Source organism: Arachis ipaensis, chromosome B4 (assembly GCF_059453495.1).
Source record: "Arachis ipaensis isolate K30076 ecotype BB chromosome B4, ASM5945349v1, whole genome shotgun sequence".
In the NCBI taxonomy this organism is placed as follows: Eukaryota; Viridiplantae; Streptophyta; class Magnoliopsida; order Fabales; family Fabaceae; genus Arachis; species Arachis ipaensis.
The window spans coordinates 103,661,565-103,677,181 of NC_142439.1; the positions used below are offsets into that span (position 1 = coordinate 103,661,565).

Genomic DNA, 15,617 nt, shown 5'->3' on the forward strand with positions numbered 1-15,617 from the left:
CTTCATCCATGTTAAGTTGACTTTCCACGAATTTGCAATTCTAGTGTTTTATTCTACCTCAACTTGTATTTAATGTGTGGGAATCTCAACGAAATTCTATATAGTATTAATTGCAACAAGGCTAAGAAGAAAACAGAGAGAAAAGCTAAATAGATAGATCTATATAGTAGCATACTTTATTCCTATTAGGTACATAGAAGAATTTTATTTATTTGAAAGCACATGATTCCATCATTTTATTTATCTATTTAATCTCCGGCGGCATTTTGACATAACCTAGAAATACAAATACTATGGGTTCGATAGCTAGAGGTTATGGATCAAATGATATCTTTTTAGTCTCCCTCTTTGATTCAAATTTTGATATTTTAATTTTGTTGACGTAATTACCTTTTATTAATAAATGATGTCTAATTTTTTACTATTCTGAAATTGACTTTTGAACCTCACTCATTTCTGAATCTTTTGCTGTTCTTTAATTTTTAAAAGTATTTAACCAAATATGAATTTTCACTGTTAAAAGGTATTTTTTATTTTTTATTTTTTTAAAAAATATACTGAATGTCTAAAACAGTCTATTATTTTTTAGTCGAACAAATTACTTCTCAATAGAAATAAATTACCAATTGATGCTTAATTTTTTCAATATTAGATATATTATTTCCTTAAACTTTAACATTTCAAATAATTTAATTCTTTTACATCAAGCTCTTTCTTTAAAAAAAATGTATGTAAAGATAATTTTATTAAAATATATTAATTAACAACTAGTTTGTACCGATGTTATCTAATTGAAAACTAATTTAACTATCTGTAAGTTTAAAAAGATAGATATCAATTATTTGTCACGTTTAAAAATGAAGGAAGACAATTTGAAGATTTAATCTTTTTAATATGCTAATATTATTTTATACATAATTTCGATATGCATCTATTTTTAATTCTTAAAAGAAAGGATAAATTGATTCCTGACTTTTTGGTTTGCAGGCATTTAAGTCTTTGAACATTTAAAAATACATTTAAGTCTTTGATCTTTATCTAGGCATATCGATTTCTGAGTCTAATTTGTCCAATTTTAAAAGCTTTCTCATCGTGTGCATCTCTATCAACCAGGTCAGTACAACGGGAGTTACATTTGATTTTTTCGTTGAGTTTGACCGACTTAAATGAACATAAGAGATCGATATATCCAGGTTTTGAAAATGTCAGAGACTTAAATATATTTTCAAATTTTCGAGAACTTAAATGTCTCTGCGAATCAAAAGGTCCAAACTCTAATTCTTGAATATAAAAGAAAACTGAGCTGAGAGTCAGAGACTCGTCCTATATAGGTTTCACACCCTAAATAAGAGACTAAGAGTAAATTAATGAAATGATACATTTTTGAAATAGAGTTACAGGTGCTTGATTGAAATTAAAGTCTAGTTATTTCACTATTTGTGCACAGCAAAAATGAGTTTCAATCCAGATAATGAGATGGAGGAACCCCTAACATTTGGTTCATCAATTGCAGTGCCTAATGTTCAAGAAATGGTGAAGAACAACCCTTTGGAGGTTCCACAAAGATACATAAGGAGCACTGAAGAGATGGAGAAAGTCAACTATTTGACTCACCTTTCATCTCAAATCCCTGTCCTTGATTTTGCACTTCTCTCTTCTGGAAACTCTCTGGAGCTTTTGAAACTGGACAAAGCATGCAAGGACTGGGGCTTCTTTCAAGTAATTAACTAACTCTCTTATGTTTTCATCAATCATAATGTTTCAAACTCATAAAATCGTATCTCATATTAATAAAGATTGAGAAATCATGAGATCCCAACAAAGAGAATTTGCCTAATATTTTTATTTTGTAATACAAATATATATCGCTATAAGTTTAGATGTACTGTTTTTAAAATAGAGATACAGATGGTTAGAAATATTACATGGAAAAAGTGGTTTAAATAACAGAGGTTTTTTTTCTTTTGACTTAAGTTTTTGAAAAAAATAATTATAAGAGATGATATCAAAATTTCTCTATATATATATATATATATATATATATATATATATATATTCTAGAATTTAATTTTTATTGATCTCAAAAAAAAATAATTTTAATATAAGGCTAAAAAGAAATTTATACAAAAAATTCATGCAAATCCAAAAAGATGTCATTAAATAAAAGAACATGTTAAAAATTAATTATTTATTTATTTTCTCTTACTAACTTAAATTTTTGTAGAAGCGGTATTATGTCACTTATAAAAAAGATAAAAAGGTTATTTAATTATAAATATAGGGACAATTTTTCTATACGAAATAAAAAATGCCTATTCTATAACTCTATCTTTATTTTTTGCATATCTCTATAATACACTTATATTATATGCTCATAAATCTTTCACGATCAGTTATTTTTAATTTATCTATATTATTTAATAAATTTAAATATGACATATAAAATAGTAAGGATAAATTGTTGTGCACACTTATTGCGAAGCACACATTAAATTTCTTTGAGGGTTATATTATTCAATTACTTCTGCAGCTAGTAAACCATGGAATCGAAAAGGAAGTGCTGCAAAGAATGAAGGAAGCAACAACTAAATTTTTCGATCTTCCAATAGAGGAGAAGGAAAAGTATGCAATGCCCCCAAACGATGTACATGGTTATGGACATGCTTATGTGGTTTCTGAGGATCAGATACTTGATTGGTCAGATTTAATGTTTTTGCTCATATACCCAACTCGGTGTAGGAGACTTCAGTGTTGGCCAAAAACTCCTAAGGGATTCAAGTAGGTATTCCATGCATCCTAAGAATTAATTATTAAAAATACTATTTTCACACTAAAATCAGTCGTTATATATATATATATATAAATACATATATAGTTTAATTTAGTATATATTTTTTGCTGATGATTGATTTTCGTGATTAATTTAGATATACATCTAGCATGACAGTTAATTAGTTAATATCCTGGTTTCTATTTCATTTTCTAATTTTTTCATTCAGGTACTTTTTATTTTCATCTCATGTGATTTACAAAAATAAAAAATTTTACTATTTTAGAGAATTGAACAACTTTTACTTAATATTTGTAACATATTATTTTTATTTTATATTTCATTCGCTTTTGTACAAATGCACGCCTACATGAAGCAATATAATCTATATCTATATTATCCAGACATCGAATACAAATTAACAGAAAATATGTTAACTACATGTTGACAAAAAAAAATTTGTTAGCCACCTGCATATATACTGTAACTGTTATAAAATTATAACAGGAAAAATAAAAGATAAAAATATAAATATAAAAGAGTTTTTGCCAACAATATTCGTTGTTAAGGATACAAAAGAAATAAAATTTTATTATTGTCATTTTAAGAAAAAGACTTTTTTTTTAATATCCTTAACGAATGTACCGATTAACAAAACTCATTACAAAAAGGAATAAATACTTTTTTCGTTCCCAAGGTTTGGGGTCAAAATCAAAATCAAAATCGTCCCCGACCTTTTTTTGTTATTAAAATCATCCTTAACGTTATAAAACGTTATAAAATCGTCTTTTTCCACTTTAATTTTATTTTTTTTTTACCAAATTACCCTTCATTATTAATAAAAATAATATTAAAAAGAAAAAAAGCAAAACCCCACCCCACCCACTCCCGAGCATCTCTTCGGTCTCTCCCCCCACTCCTTCCCCAATCCCCTTCCTTCTACTCTTTACTATCACCCTCTTCTTCTCACCTTCACCATGGTAATTACTACTCCCGAAGGACACCCACCCCCTCTTTCCCTTCCTCTTCTCACTCTCTCCCAATCCCCTTCCTCTTCTCACTCTTCTCCAATCTCCTTCCACCTCCTCCCTCTCCCTTTCCGCACCACCATCACCATTGCCACCATAGCCATTCATTACTCATAACAAAACAAAACAAATTAACAGCAACATTCACAAAACAAAATAAATCAACAAAAAAATTAGAGACAGAAGAAGCATAACAATTTCAATAATCACAGCAATTTCAATAAACAATAATTTAATAATCATCAACTACAATTTCAGTTTTCAGATCCAAAAACAGCAAAACAACAGAAATTAAAAATAAAAAAATCACAGAAGAAGAAACATAAACTCAATCGGAAGCAGAAGTTCAAGCAGAAGCAGAAGAAGCAGAGGCAATCACAGAAGAAGAAGCAAAGGCAGTCACAGAAGAAGAAGCAGCGCCGGCGGGTCCCCCTCCCGATGACCACGCAACGGCGGCGGCGACAGCGGTGGCGAACCCTAGAAACGAATAAGTAGGGCGGCGGCGGCAGCGAGAAGAAAAATTGAAGTTGAAATTGGGGTTGGGGTGACGGGAGAGGGGTGACGGAGTGGGGTGAAGGGGTTACGGGAGGGTGAGGGAGTTACGGGAGTCAGGAGTGGGGTGAGGGGTGAGGGAGTTACGGGAGGGGTGAGGGGGGTGTTTGTTTTAATTTTTAATATTATTTTTAATTATTTTTATTAATAATGAAGGGTAATTTGGTCAAAAAAATAAAATCGATGTAGAAAAGGACGATTTTATAACGTTGAAGATGATTTTAATAACAAAAAAAAGATTAGGGACGAAATTGATTTTGACCCTAGATCTTGGGGACGAAAAAAGTACTTATCCCTTACAAAAATATCATATTCTAATAAAAGCTTCATATTTTAAGTTCAGGCACATGTATGAGGTATTTAAAATTGAGTAGACAACCGTTTTTACTTTAAAAATTTTTATTTTTAAAGTATGATTTCCAAAAAAAAATTAAATTATATGGCATCGTGATCTTCTTAAAATTATTTTTTTTCTGACAAAATGTACTATTATTTTTATAAATAACATATTACTTATACATTTGATTTAGCTTTTCTTGAAAATATTTAGATAATGATTTAAAAGATAGATACAACAAGAAAGAAAAACTAAACCAAATTCTATCTCTAAATCCCTTCTCAATTTTCGTTTTCTCTGAATTTCCAACCATTCAGTAGAAAAAATGTTAAAAAATTTCACTTGATTAAAGGTCATCAAATTTAAATAAAAAGATGTTATTTTTGTAAGTGTACTTGCAAAAAAAAGTGCTACAATTTGATTCCTAGAAATTTTTTTTAGGTATGTCTTTCAGTATGTTTAGTGCATTTTACCAAACACATTATTCTTTGGAGTTAGTTCATGATGTCATTTAAAAACCAAAAAAAAGTTCATGATGTTATTTTTTTCTTTTTGTTGAAGTCATTTTCCTGAAAATTAAATCTAAAGTTAAAATAGTAATTTAATTTTTGCTGAAATTTTGTTTGGCGTAAAATAGGAGATGAAAGTGTAATTTTTTAAAGAATATATTTTCGTATTTAGTATAATTTGTCAAATAAAGTTAATATTTGGAGATTATTTTTTCTTTTTCAAATTCATTTTGTTGGAAATTGAATAAAAGGTCAAAATAGTAGTTTACTTTGTGAAAATTTTGTTTGGAGTAAGACGTGAGTGTGTGAAAATAAAGTAGTATATAAAACTATAATATATATATACTTAAATCATAAGATAATTATAATTTGAATAGTTTAGAATAAAAAATATTTAAAAAACTAAAGATTGAAAGAATATAATATATGGTTTTTAGTGTATTGATGAGTAGAAATTGAATGATAAATTTGAATACTGACAAGTACATTAGATCGTTCAAGTAATATTACAGTGAGTGAATATCGTTTCCATGAGAATTAACGGATTAAGGCAAGCAATGTCTGATTTAATCTCTAATTAGATCAATTAAAACTTGGCAAGAAGATTATGGATCTTGACGAAAAAAAGAATAGATAGGATAAAAATTTAACAGCTAAGATTATTGGGCGAGAAAAGGGTTTAGAGGGTTTAGAAAGAAATCAAGAATTGAGAATATTAAAGGTTTTCGAAGATGTTAAATTCTTAGAAAAAATAATACTTGTATTTCTTACTTTGACTCATCCAAAAATATTTTTATAGCAAATCTTTTATAATTAAATTCGAATTCCTTAACAATCTAATTTCTCTAATCCTAATTAAACGTCAATTTCTTGGTCAACTAATTAAGAAGAGAAGTTAAAAACGGTTTTGATTTTAAGCCATACAATATTTAAAAAACTATTCCTAGCTGCATTAAATGTCACTTATTCAAAAGAATAGTTTAAAGTAATAGAATATTTTCAATACTTCTAACCATTAATGATTGAAGAACGAAACTCAATCTTGAAAAAGTAGAAAAACATGAATCAAAAAAAAAAAAAAAAAAACACTTACATTAATAATCCATGAAAATAAAACAGAGTTCCTAACATTTAACAATGGAGATTTAGTTACTCATGATAATAAGAAAACTAAAGCAAAAGAAGAAGATGAAGGTATGAGATCTTAGATTATTGGAATCCAAAGATCCTCCCCCAGATATCTCTTTCTTGTGAACCTCTTATTATATCCTAAGTTCTATCTAGAATTCAAATTCAAAAATTAAATCTAATCTCTTATCTTTAGAAAGATAAGATAACTAAAATAATAATTCAAATCTATCCTAAAACTAATTTTTAGCTTTCTGAAAGAAAGAAAGATAACACTTTATTTAAATCCAAATTTAAATTAAACTAACACCTAATTTTTCTAGAAGAGTTGACAACCACTAATCACAAAAATTCTTAGAGAATTTTGATTCAAAACAAGTCCCTGAGAGTTGGAGTTGGTCATGGCGTTTAACTTGGAAGTCCAGCCTTGCACGCATCTTCTTATGGGTTTCGAAGGTATTACACGCCACTCTTGGTATTGCACGCCAACTTAGTTCTTCCTTGAGGGCATTACACGCCCTTTGCTGGCGTTGTATGCTACTTTCTTGGACTCTGGGGTGTTAAATGTTCTTTGTTGGTGTTGCACGCCAACTTTGGACGCTGATTTTTGCGACAAGAAAGATGATGGTTTTGTGTGGTTTAGAATGTTTACTGTAGACATATGCATATTATTCTAAAGCTCTCGATATCAACTTTCTAATGCCACTAGAACTGGCTCATTTGGATTTTTTTAACTTAAATTATAATCACTTGAATATAAAGAGGTTAGAATTGACAGTATTTACAAATTACTCTTTAGTTGTAAATTTTTTTAAAAATATAACTTGAATCCACAATAATTCTAAAACAACTTTAAATTTATGATTAGTTATAAAAATTTTATTAAAACATAGAAAAACTTTAATTTAAATAATAAAAAAGCATATATATAAAAATCATTAAAGATGACAAGACATCATATATCTTGATTAAATTTAAATTACAAAAATTGATGATCTATAAAGATTAAGTTGTCTTAGATGTTTAGCAATTACTTTATCAACACATTTCTATATCTTCATCATCATATATAACTTCTTCATGAACCATTGCAGTGAGATAATAGAGGCATATTCAAGGGAAGTTAATAGAGTGAGTCGAGAACTGCTGAGTACTTTGTCTGCGATTATGGGGATGGAGAATCATGTTCTTCATGAACTACACAAAGAAATAATTCAAGGCTTACGTATGAACTATTACCCTCCTTGTATCACACCAGAAAATGTATTGGGTGTGAGTCCACACTCTGATTCAGGCACCATAACATTGCTTCTGCAAAATGATGATGTTTGCGGCTTAGAAATTCGACACAAGGGAGGATGGGTACCTGTCGTTCCAAAATCAGATGCTCTAGTTGTCAATGTTGGAGATATCTTAGAGGTACATACCTTGACATATCTTTTGTTAGTAAGCGTTTCTTTCCACCCACTGAAATTGATATTGAGGAATAGACACTCAATATTGTGTTTGGTGATTAGAAATAAATTGAAAATAAGCATTCAAATTTTATAAGCACTCAAATTGCAATAGAAGTGAAAAAGATAAAAGAGATCAAAACAGACTAATCAAATAGAGAAAATAAGTGGAAACATGTCTGAATTTTATATATATGTTTATAGAAAAAAATAAATTATAACTGTGAGTATGAAAAACTCAACTAAATCAACTTTTATACTAAAAGTATATGTAAGAAAAATTAGAACAAATTATTATAATACCTGTGAAATTTGGGGGAAAAAATGCAACCCATATATGATTAAATTATATGGTGTTGATTAAAAAGTGATGTTAAAAATTTGATTGAATGGTAAAACTAATATTTAAAACTACAAAATGATGGTTTGAAATATTGAGTTAATTGATCTATTATGAATCCCACAAAATTCAGCATTATATTACAGTATTCATTAAAATATCAGTCAATAAATCCTAAACAAATTCAAATTATAAACTCAAGAATCATAATAGCATGCTTAATTAACTATGAACTAAGAGAAATCCTAATAAAAAATTTTCTAATATTATTCTAAATTAACCTAACAGCAAAAAATATTTTAACTAAATTAAATTAATAACGAAAAATTAAAATCTAATTAAATCATAATGAATTTAAAATAGAGAATATTAATAAAAAAATTAACAAAAGCCCAAAACCAACTTCAGAGCAAGAAGAGTGGAGCAACGATGGAGGTGGAGGTGGAGGTTGCGGCGGTGGAGGTGGCTCGCTAGAGTGCGCCTCGGTGGAGAGAGCAGCGGACATCGCGGTGGTGGAGGCGTGGCTTGTGGTGGAAGTTCTGCTTTCCTAAATTCACGTGGAGCGTTGAGCGCGGCTGGTGGCAGAGGTTCTGGCTTGCCGAGAACGATGGAGCGGCGATGGCGGCAATGAAAGGGGGTAGAGAACGGAGGTGGAGGTGGTAATGAGAGAGAAAGGGTGATGATGGACACGACGGTTCACGCTTTCTTTTAGGGCACGATTACCATCGAAAAAAATCGATGGTAACGTTTTCTGTATGTCCAAAACGCAACGTTTCACTAAACAAGATTACTGTCATATTTACATGTCGATAAATTCGACGATAGTGAGCGTGCCATAATTTTTTTTTTCTTTCCAAATATTACCGTCGACGGGAAGGAGAAAGGGGAGATGAATGATGCATGGACTAAAAAAATCAAAGGAAGAAAACTAAGAGTGACTAACCATGGTTGGATTGCGTACCAACAAGCGGCCATTTATCGTCACTAGCTTCACCTTGCTTCTCCTAGGTTGGGGGTTTGGGAAGCTTGAGGGGCTTCACGACACACCTCAGTGCCATTTATGTTAATGCATGAATCCCTCATCTTCATATCAATTCTCATTTTGATGCATGCTGCCAACTTCTCTATCAATGTGCAAGCTTGTTTTATTGTTTGCTTTTTCAATGAGCCTCTAGCCCAACTATCCAGCACTGTTTTGTAATCTCAAGAGTCCGATGATAATATTTTAGGGTTACGAATTTATAATCAAATTCGACGGAAAACTCGCCACTATCGTCCAACGCTAAATCTGACGGTATTTAATATTTTTCTTATAGTTGAATGAAATTAAAATTTCAATCTCAAAATATAAAATTTCAGTCTATTTAGTATCTCTACGAAGTGGAGATACAAGAGATTGAAATTTCTAAAGACAAGTACTAAAATTTTAACAATATTTTTTTAATAAATAAAGTTATTTTAATAAATATTTTTATTTAATCTTCATATTTATTTTTAATAAAGTGTATATATGGATTTACATCATAAATGTGAATTATTTGAATATAGGAGAACATTAGAATCATTAGAGAATTATTAGAATCAATTTAGATCAGTTAGTATCATTTATATTTATATAGCATATTTGTATATTAATTGTAGGATTCTATACTTTTATTACTTTGATCCTTCTAGCACCTATATATACCCCTTGTACATTGTACTTTTCATCAAGCTGAATAATACAATATTTTAGATTACTCTCTTGTTTATAACATGGTATCAAGAGCTTAGGTTATATTTTTATTCAGCAACAATTGGTCCATAGTCCTTTTGTTTTTTCTTCCAGCAGTCTTCTTTGTCCTTGATTTTTCGTTTCTTTTTGACGCTTTGGTTCGTCACTACCCACACCATCGTCTTCGTCTCGTCGTCACAAGTTCAACGAGTCCCGAAACATCGCCGGAAGCCTCCACATGCGCCGCCACGTGCCGCTGGAAGTCACTGCCGTCACCAGCTTCTTCTCCTCTCCAGATTCATTTCAAACCGTTGGATTGCGCATCTGATCAACGGTTCAGCGGCTCCCACGTGTCGCGCCTTTGCTTGCCCACCCAGCACCGTTCGATCTTCAGCAACGATCCACCCGTCCAGCGCGTGCCACGTGTTGTGGAATCAGCGCCTCCAGCAACCCACGCCTGACCCGAACCGAACCGCTTCGCGACCCGCGCACCACACCTGCTGACTCAGCGTTGACGAGGCTTCTCTTCTCCACTCAGACGTCGCCACGTGTCACTTTCCCTGTTGATGTGGAATCTGACATGGCAGGTGATGTGTCAGACAGTGGGGCCCTCTCTAAGAATTTTTGGTGAGCTCTTTTCGATTTTGCTGTCTGTTTTGTCATTTTCTGCTCCGAAACCACCATTTTCTCTCCTCTCTTTGATCTTTTTTGTCTACTATTATGGAAAAATTTGATGTTTTTGCTACCAGAGGCAGACAGGGTAAATTCTGTCAAAACTGTAATCGTTCTGTGCACTTCTTCTCAGACTGTCCTTTTGTTACATGTCACAAATATCAACAAAAAGGTCACATCATCTACAATTGTCCACAAGTATTCTGCCATCACTGCAAGCTGTCGTGATATTTTATTACTACCTGTCCTACTCGCCCACCACGTCCTAGTCCCCTTGAGCATCATTCTCATCCCAACTTCTCCAAGCATGCTTCTGCTTCTGCTATCTCTGGTACTGAATCTACCACATCTGCTTCTCTCGACCTGCCTTCTATTGCATCTCTTCTTAAGCATCTTCTCTCGCCTTCCAGTAATACTCCTGATGCTTTTTCGACTCCTCCATATAATTCTAATTGGTATTTTGACTCGGGTTGCTTTAATCACATGTCTCCGCTGCGTGATCTTTTCTCGTCTCTGTCTACCACTATAAATGCACCTTTTGTTAATACTGCTAATGGTTTCCTCTTGCGCGCAACACACAAGGGTTCTATCTCTCAGTCAACTCTTAATCTTTCTGATGCTTATTATATTCCCAACCTGAACTTTAATCTTATTTCTGTTGGACAACTTGTTGGTCTGGATTTTGATGTTAATTTTTCCATTGCTAGTTGTCGTGTACAGGATCGCCGGACGGGACAAATCATCGGGACTGGATGTAAGGCGGAAGGTTGTTTGAACTCGAAAATCTTCATATTCCTCTTGTGCCAAATCTCTGTGCTGCTTCTTCTCCATTTACCCTTCACTTATGGCATCAACGTCTTGCCCACAGCTCCTTAGGAAAATTGCATCCTCTTGTATCTCAAGATGTATTGGGTCAGGTTCCTACTGAGTCTTTTGATTGCATTTCTTGTCAAACTGCCAAACAACCTGCTTTATCATTTCATATTAATTCCTCTCTTGCTTGTTCTCCTTTTGATCTTATCCACTCTGATGTTTGGGGCCCCGCTCCCACCGCTTCCATGGGAGGAGATAGATACTTTGTCATTTTTATTGATGATTATTCACGCTTTACTTGAGTTTATTTGATGACTAATCGCCATGATTTACCTCAGATCTATATTAACTTTGTCACTATGATTAAAACTCAGTTTTCCAAAGTCATTAAAGTTTTTTGACGTGATAATGCTATGGAATATTGTGATTCCAAACTTTTAGCCTTTCTTGCAGAACAGGGTACTTTGTCTGAGTTTTTCTGCCCTGATACTTCTCAACAAAATGGCCGAGCTGAACGTAAACACCGTCACATTCTTGACTGTGTTCGTGTAATGCTTCTTTCTTCTTCGTGCTCTGAGCGTACTTGGGGTGAAGCTGTTCTTACTGCTATTTATGTTATCAATAGACTTCCTTATTCTGTTCTTGGTAATGTTACTTCCTTTGAGCATCTTTATCATACCTCTCCAGATTACAGTTCTCTTCGAGTTTTCGGTTGTGTCTGTTTTGTTCTTCTTCAGCCTCATGAGTAGAGTAAACTTGAACCTCGTGCTCGCATGTGTTGTTTTCTTGGTTATGGCATTGAACACAAGGGTTATCATTGTTGGAAACCTCTCTCTAAATGTATTCGTATATCTCGTCATGTTGTCTTCTGTGAGCATCACATGTTTTCTCGATTTTCCTCCTTTGAGTCCATTCCTCCCACTCAATCACCTTTCTTCACTAACCCCAATGTTGACCTTTTTTCTAGTGATGATTCTGAAGGTTCTATCTCGGGTCATCCTCTATAGCCTCCTGCTCTTCCGCCTTCTCCATCTCCCGATGATTCCAGACTGGACGGCGATCCCGCTCCTACCGTCATGCCTCCTCCTCCCACTCGTTCTTCTCGGGTAAGAAATCCACCTCCTCATCTTCTTGATTATCATTGATTTTCTACTATTCTTCACCAACATGAACCTAAGTCATTCAGAGAAGCCTCCATAAATCCAAATTGACAACAAGCAATACAGGAAGAAATACAGGCACTTGAAAAAGCACACACTTGGGATTTGGTTGATCCTCCTTCTAATCAAGAAGTTGTGGGTAGTAGATGGGTATACAAGATCAAGACTCGCTTTGATGGCTCTATTGACCGCTATAAGGCACGCTTGGTTGCTCAAGGTCGTACGCAAGAGTATGGTATTGACTATTAAGAGACTTTTGCTCCTGTTGCTCGTCTCACATCTGTTAGAGCACTTCTTGCCATTGCTGCGGTCAAAAAATGGCCACTCAGTCAGATGGACGTGAAGAATGCATCTCTTAATGAATATTTAAGAAAGAAGGTCTATATGAAACCACCTCCAGGTTATCCTTGTCCTTCTAACAAAGTCTGTCTTCTTCGCAAGGCACTTTATGGTCTTAAGCAAGCTCCTCGTGAATGGTTTGACAAGTTCAGCACCACCATCTGCAATATCGGTTTCACGTGTAGTCCTCATGAGAATGTGCTTTTTATTCGTAAAAGTTCACGTGGAATTGTTCTTCTGCTTTTGTATGTTGATGACATGATCATTACTGGAGATGATGTTGATGGTATCTCTGATCTCAAAGCCTCGCTTCACCATACTTTTGAGATGAAAGATCTTGGTTCTCTCAGCTATTTTCTTGGTCTCGAGGTCATCTCCACAGATGATGACATCTATCTCTCTCAGGCTAAGTATGCTTCAGATCTTCTTGCTCGCGCTGGGATTACAGATAGTCGCACTGAATCTACCCCCTTGAGCCTAATGTTTGATTTACCCCTATGGATGGCACTGTTTTGGATAATCCGACTCTCTATCAACAGTTAGTTAGAGGTCTCGTCTACTTAACTGTCACCCGACCAGACATCGCTTATCCAGTTCATGTACTTAGCCAGTTCTTGTCAGCTCCTCGTACTACTCACTATGCGGCAGTTCTTCGCATTCTTCGCTACATCAAAGGCACTCTATTTCATGGCCTTTATTTTTCTGCCCATTCCTCTTTGTCTCTTCAAGCATACTCTGATGCTGATTGGGCCGGTGATCCCACTGATCGTCGTTCTACTATTGGTTACTGTTTGTTTCTTGGCGACGCTCTCATTTCTTGGCGTGTTAAGAAGCAAATGTTCACTGCTCGATCAAGCACATAAGCTGAGTACCGTGCCCTCGCTGACACCATGGCTGAGGTTATCTCGATTCGTTGGCTTCTCGAAGATTTGGGTGCTCCTCAGTCGTCCCCTACTGATGTTTTTTGTGACAACCGTAATGCTATTCAGATTGCCCATAATGATGTATTTCATGAACGCACCAAACACATTGGGATTGATTGTCACTTTGTTCGGCAATGTATCCTTATTGCTGTTGTTCGTCTCATTGCTGTTGGGACACTGGATCAGATTGCTGATATCTTCACGAAAGCTCATCACCCGACTCGTTTCCGGACTTTGCTATCCAAACTCAATATGGTATTCTTAGCTCCCACTTGAGTTTGAGGGGGGGATGTTAGAGAATCATTAGAATCAATTTAGATCAGTTAGTATCGTTTATATTTATATAGTATATCTGTATATTAATGGTAGGATTTTATGCTTTTATTAATTTAATCCTTCTAGTACCTATATATACCCCTTGTACATTGTACTTTTTATCAAGCTGAATATGACAACAAGGATGGCACTTCAATAATTAGATAAGAGATTCAACATTTCTAATTTATTAAACCAATATATATGGAGGACATAATTCTTAGAATAATTAAAAAGTTTGGAAGCATAAAAAAAAAATGCATGGTAGCATCACAATCACGGTTTTAAAATGCAATTGTGGCTGCAGTTGAGCTGCGGCCATTTACGTTTGCAAGAAATTTTGAAATTGTAAATTTGAAAGGAAAACAAGTTGAATAACTTTCTTTTATTTAAAATTTAAAAGTTTCTTTTGGATATAAATATAGAAATCGTGCACACGGCAACAAAGACGAAGATGGAAAAAAGAAATTGTTTATAGTCATTTTAAATCTTGGATATTGGACAAAAAAAATTGTGTTAGTGTTCTGCCTCCATTAGTTTTACTTTTTGAGCCAACCAAAAAAATATTTATAATGTTTTGTTTTGGAAAAAAAAACTTATTGGCCTTTAATACCTGTCTCAACTACCAAACAAGTCTACGTAGTCACTAGTCACCTTCTCGCTATAGTTCTCCAAATCAAATTGGTGCTGCATGCAATGTTAATAATATATAAATTACTTTTATTTTTCTGTAACAGATATGGAGTAATGGGAAATACAAGAGCATTGAACACAGAGTAGTGACAAATAAGAATAGAGAAAGGATTTCATATGCAACATTTATCTCCCCATGGGATGATGTGGAGGTTGAGCCTCTTGATCATATGGTAGATGCTGAAAATCCCAAGTTGTACAAGAAAGTCATATTTGGAGAATATCTTAGACAATCCTTACAAAGAAAAATGGAAGGCAAAGCACACACTGATGTCGCAAGAATTAAATGAATAAGAGTAAAGTGAAATAGTAATATGTACAAGAAATAGACAGTTCTACGTTGTGTTTTTTTTTTAAAGCTGTTTTTCCATGTTGTTTGAATAATTGATTTTGTTTTTGACCAAGGATATGTGAGTGTGTGTTTGAACAAGCCCTTCTAAGTTGAAATAGCTAATGAAAAATTTTTGGATCAGTAATTTTTAATATTTTTTATTATTATTTAATTAGTATAAATACTAATTGTTTTTAATAAATAATTTTTATTAATTTATATATATAAATTTTAAAAATATAAATACAAAATATATTAATTTATGTGTATAAATTTTGATAATATATATTTTTATGTATAAAATTATTATAAATATGGATGCAAACTTTGAACATGTAGTATTGCTCAATACTAAATTACTAATAACATATTATAGGAAGATTTTCTAATGCATCAATGTACTTTTTTTATATACCGATATAACATGCACTACAAAAAATATTGGTAAAAATGGCACTAATTTTATGGAGGGTCAAAAAAACTGCCGTTATATTTGTTAATTACAGCAGCGCCAACTCATGCCATAATGCTAATGGTTT

The 15,617-nt window shown here is 33.1% G+C and overlaps 1 protein-coding gene across 2 annotated transcripts; it reads left to right on the top strand.

Annotated features, from left to right (window-relative positions):
• Positions 1-1,330: 1,330 nt before the first annotated feature.
• Positions 1,331-15,223, top strand: LOC107639524 (protein LATERAL BRANCHING OXIDOREDUCTASE 1). Of its 2 annotated transcripts, XM_016343059.3 has the most exons (5): positions 1,331-1,400; positions 1,514-1,719; positions 2,531-2,778; positions 7,419-7,743; positions 14,792-15,223. In XM_016343059.3, the coding sequence occupies exons 2-5, from the start codon at positions 1,531-1,533 to the stop codon at positions 15,035-15,037; spliced, it is 1,008 nt and encodes a 335-aa protein (XP_016198545.1). In that variant the 5' UTR covers positions 1,331-1,400; positions 1,514-1,530; the 3' UTR covers positions 15,038-15,223. The 2 variants fall into 2 exon arrangements, with proteins under 2 accessions (XP_016198545.1, XP_016198544.1); XM_016343058.3 differs by having other exon boundaries at positions 1,331-1,719.
• Positions 15,224-15,617: the final 394 nt, after the last annotated feature.

Coding starts and splice junctions, on each gene's coding strand:
- LOC107639524 (XM_016343058.3), top strand. CDS start 1,453: ATGAGTTTCAATCCAGATAATGAGATGGAGGAACCCCTAACATTTGGT. Junction 1,720..2,530: donor AGGACTGGGGCTTCTTTCAA/GTAATTAACTAA, acceptor TTACTTCTGCAG/CTAGTAAACCATGGAATCGA. Junction 2,779..7,418: donor AAAACTCCTAAGGGATTCAA/GTAGGTATTCCA, acceptor GAACCATTGCAG/TGAGATAATAGAGGCATATT.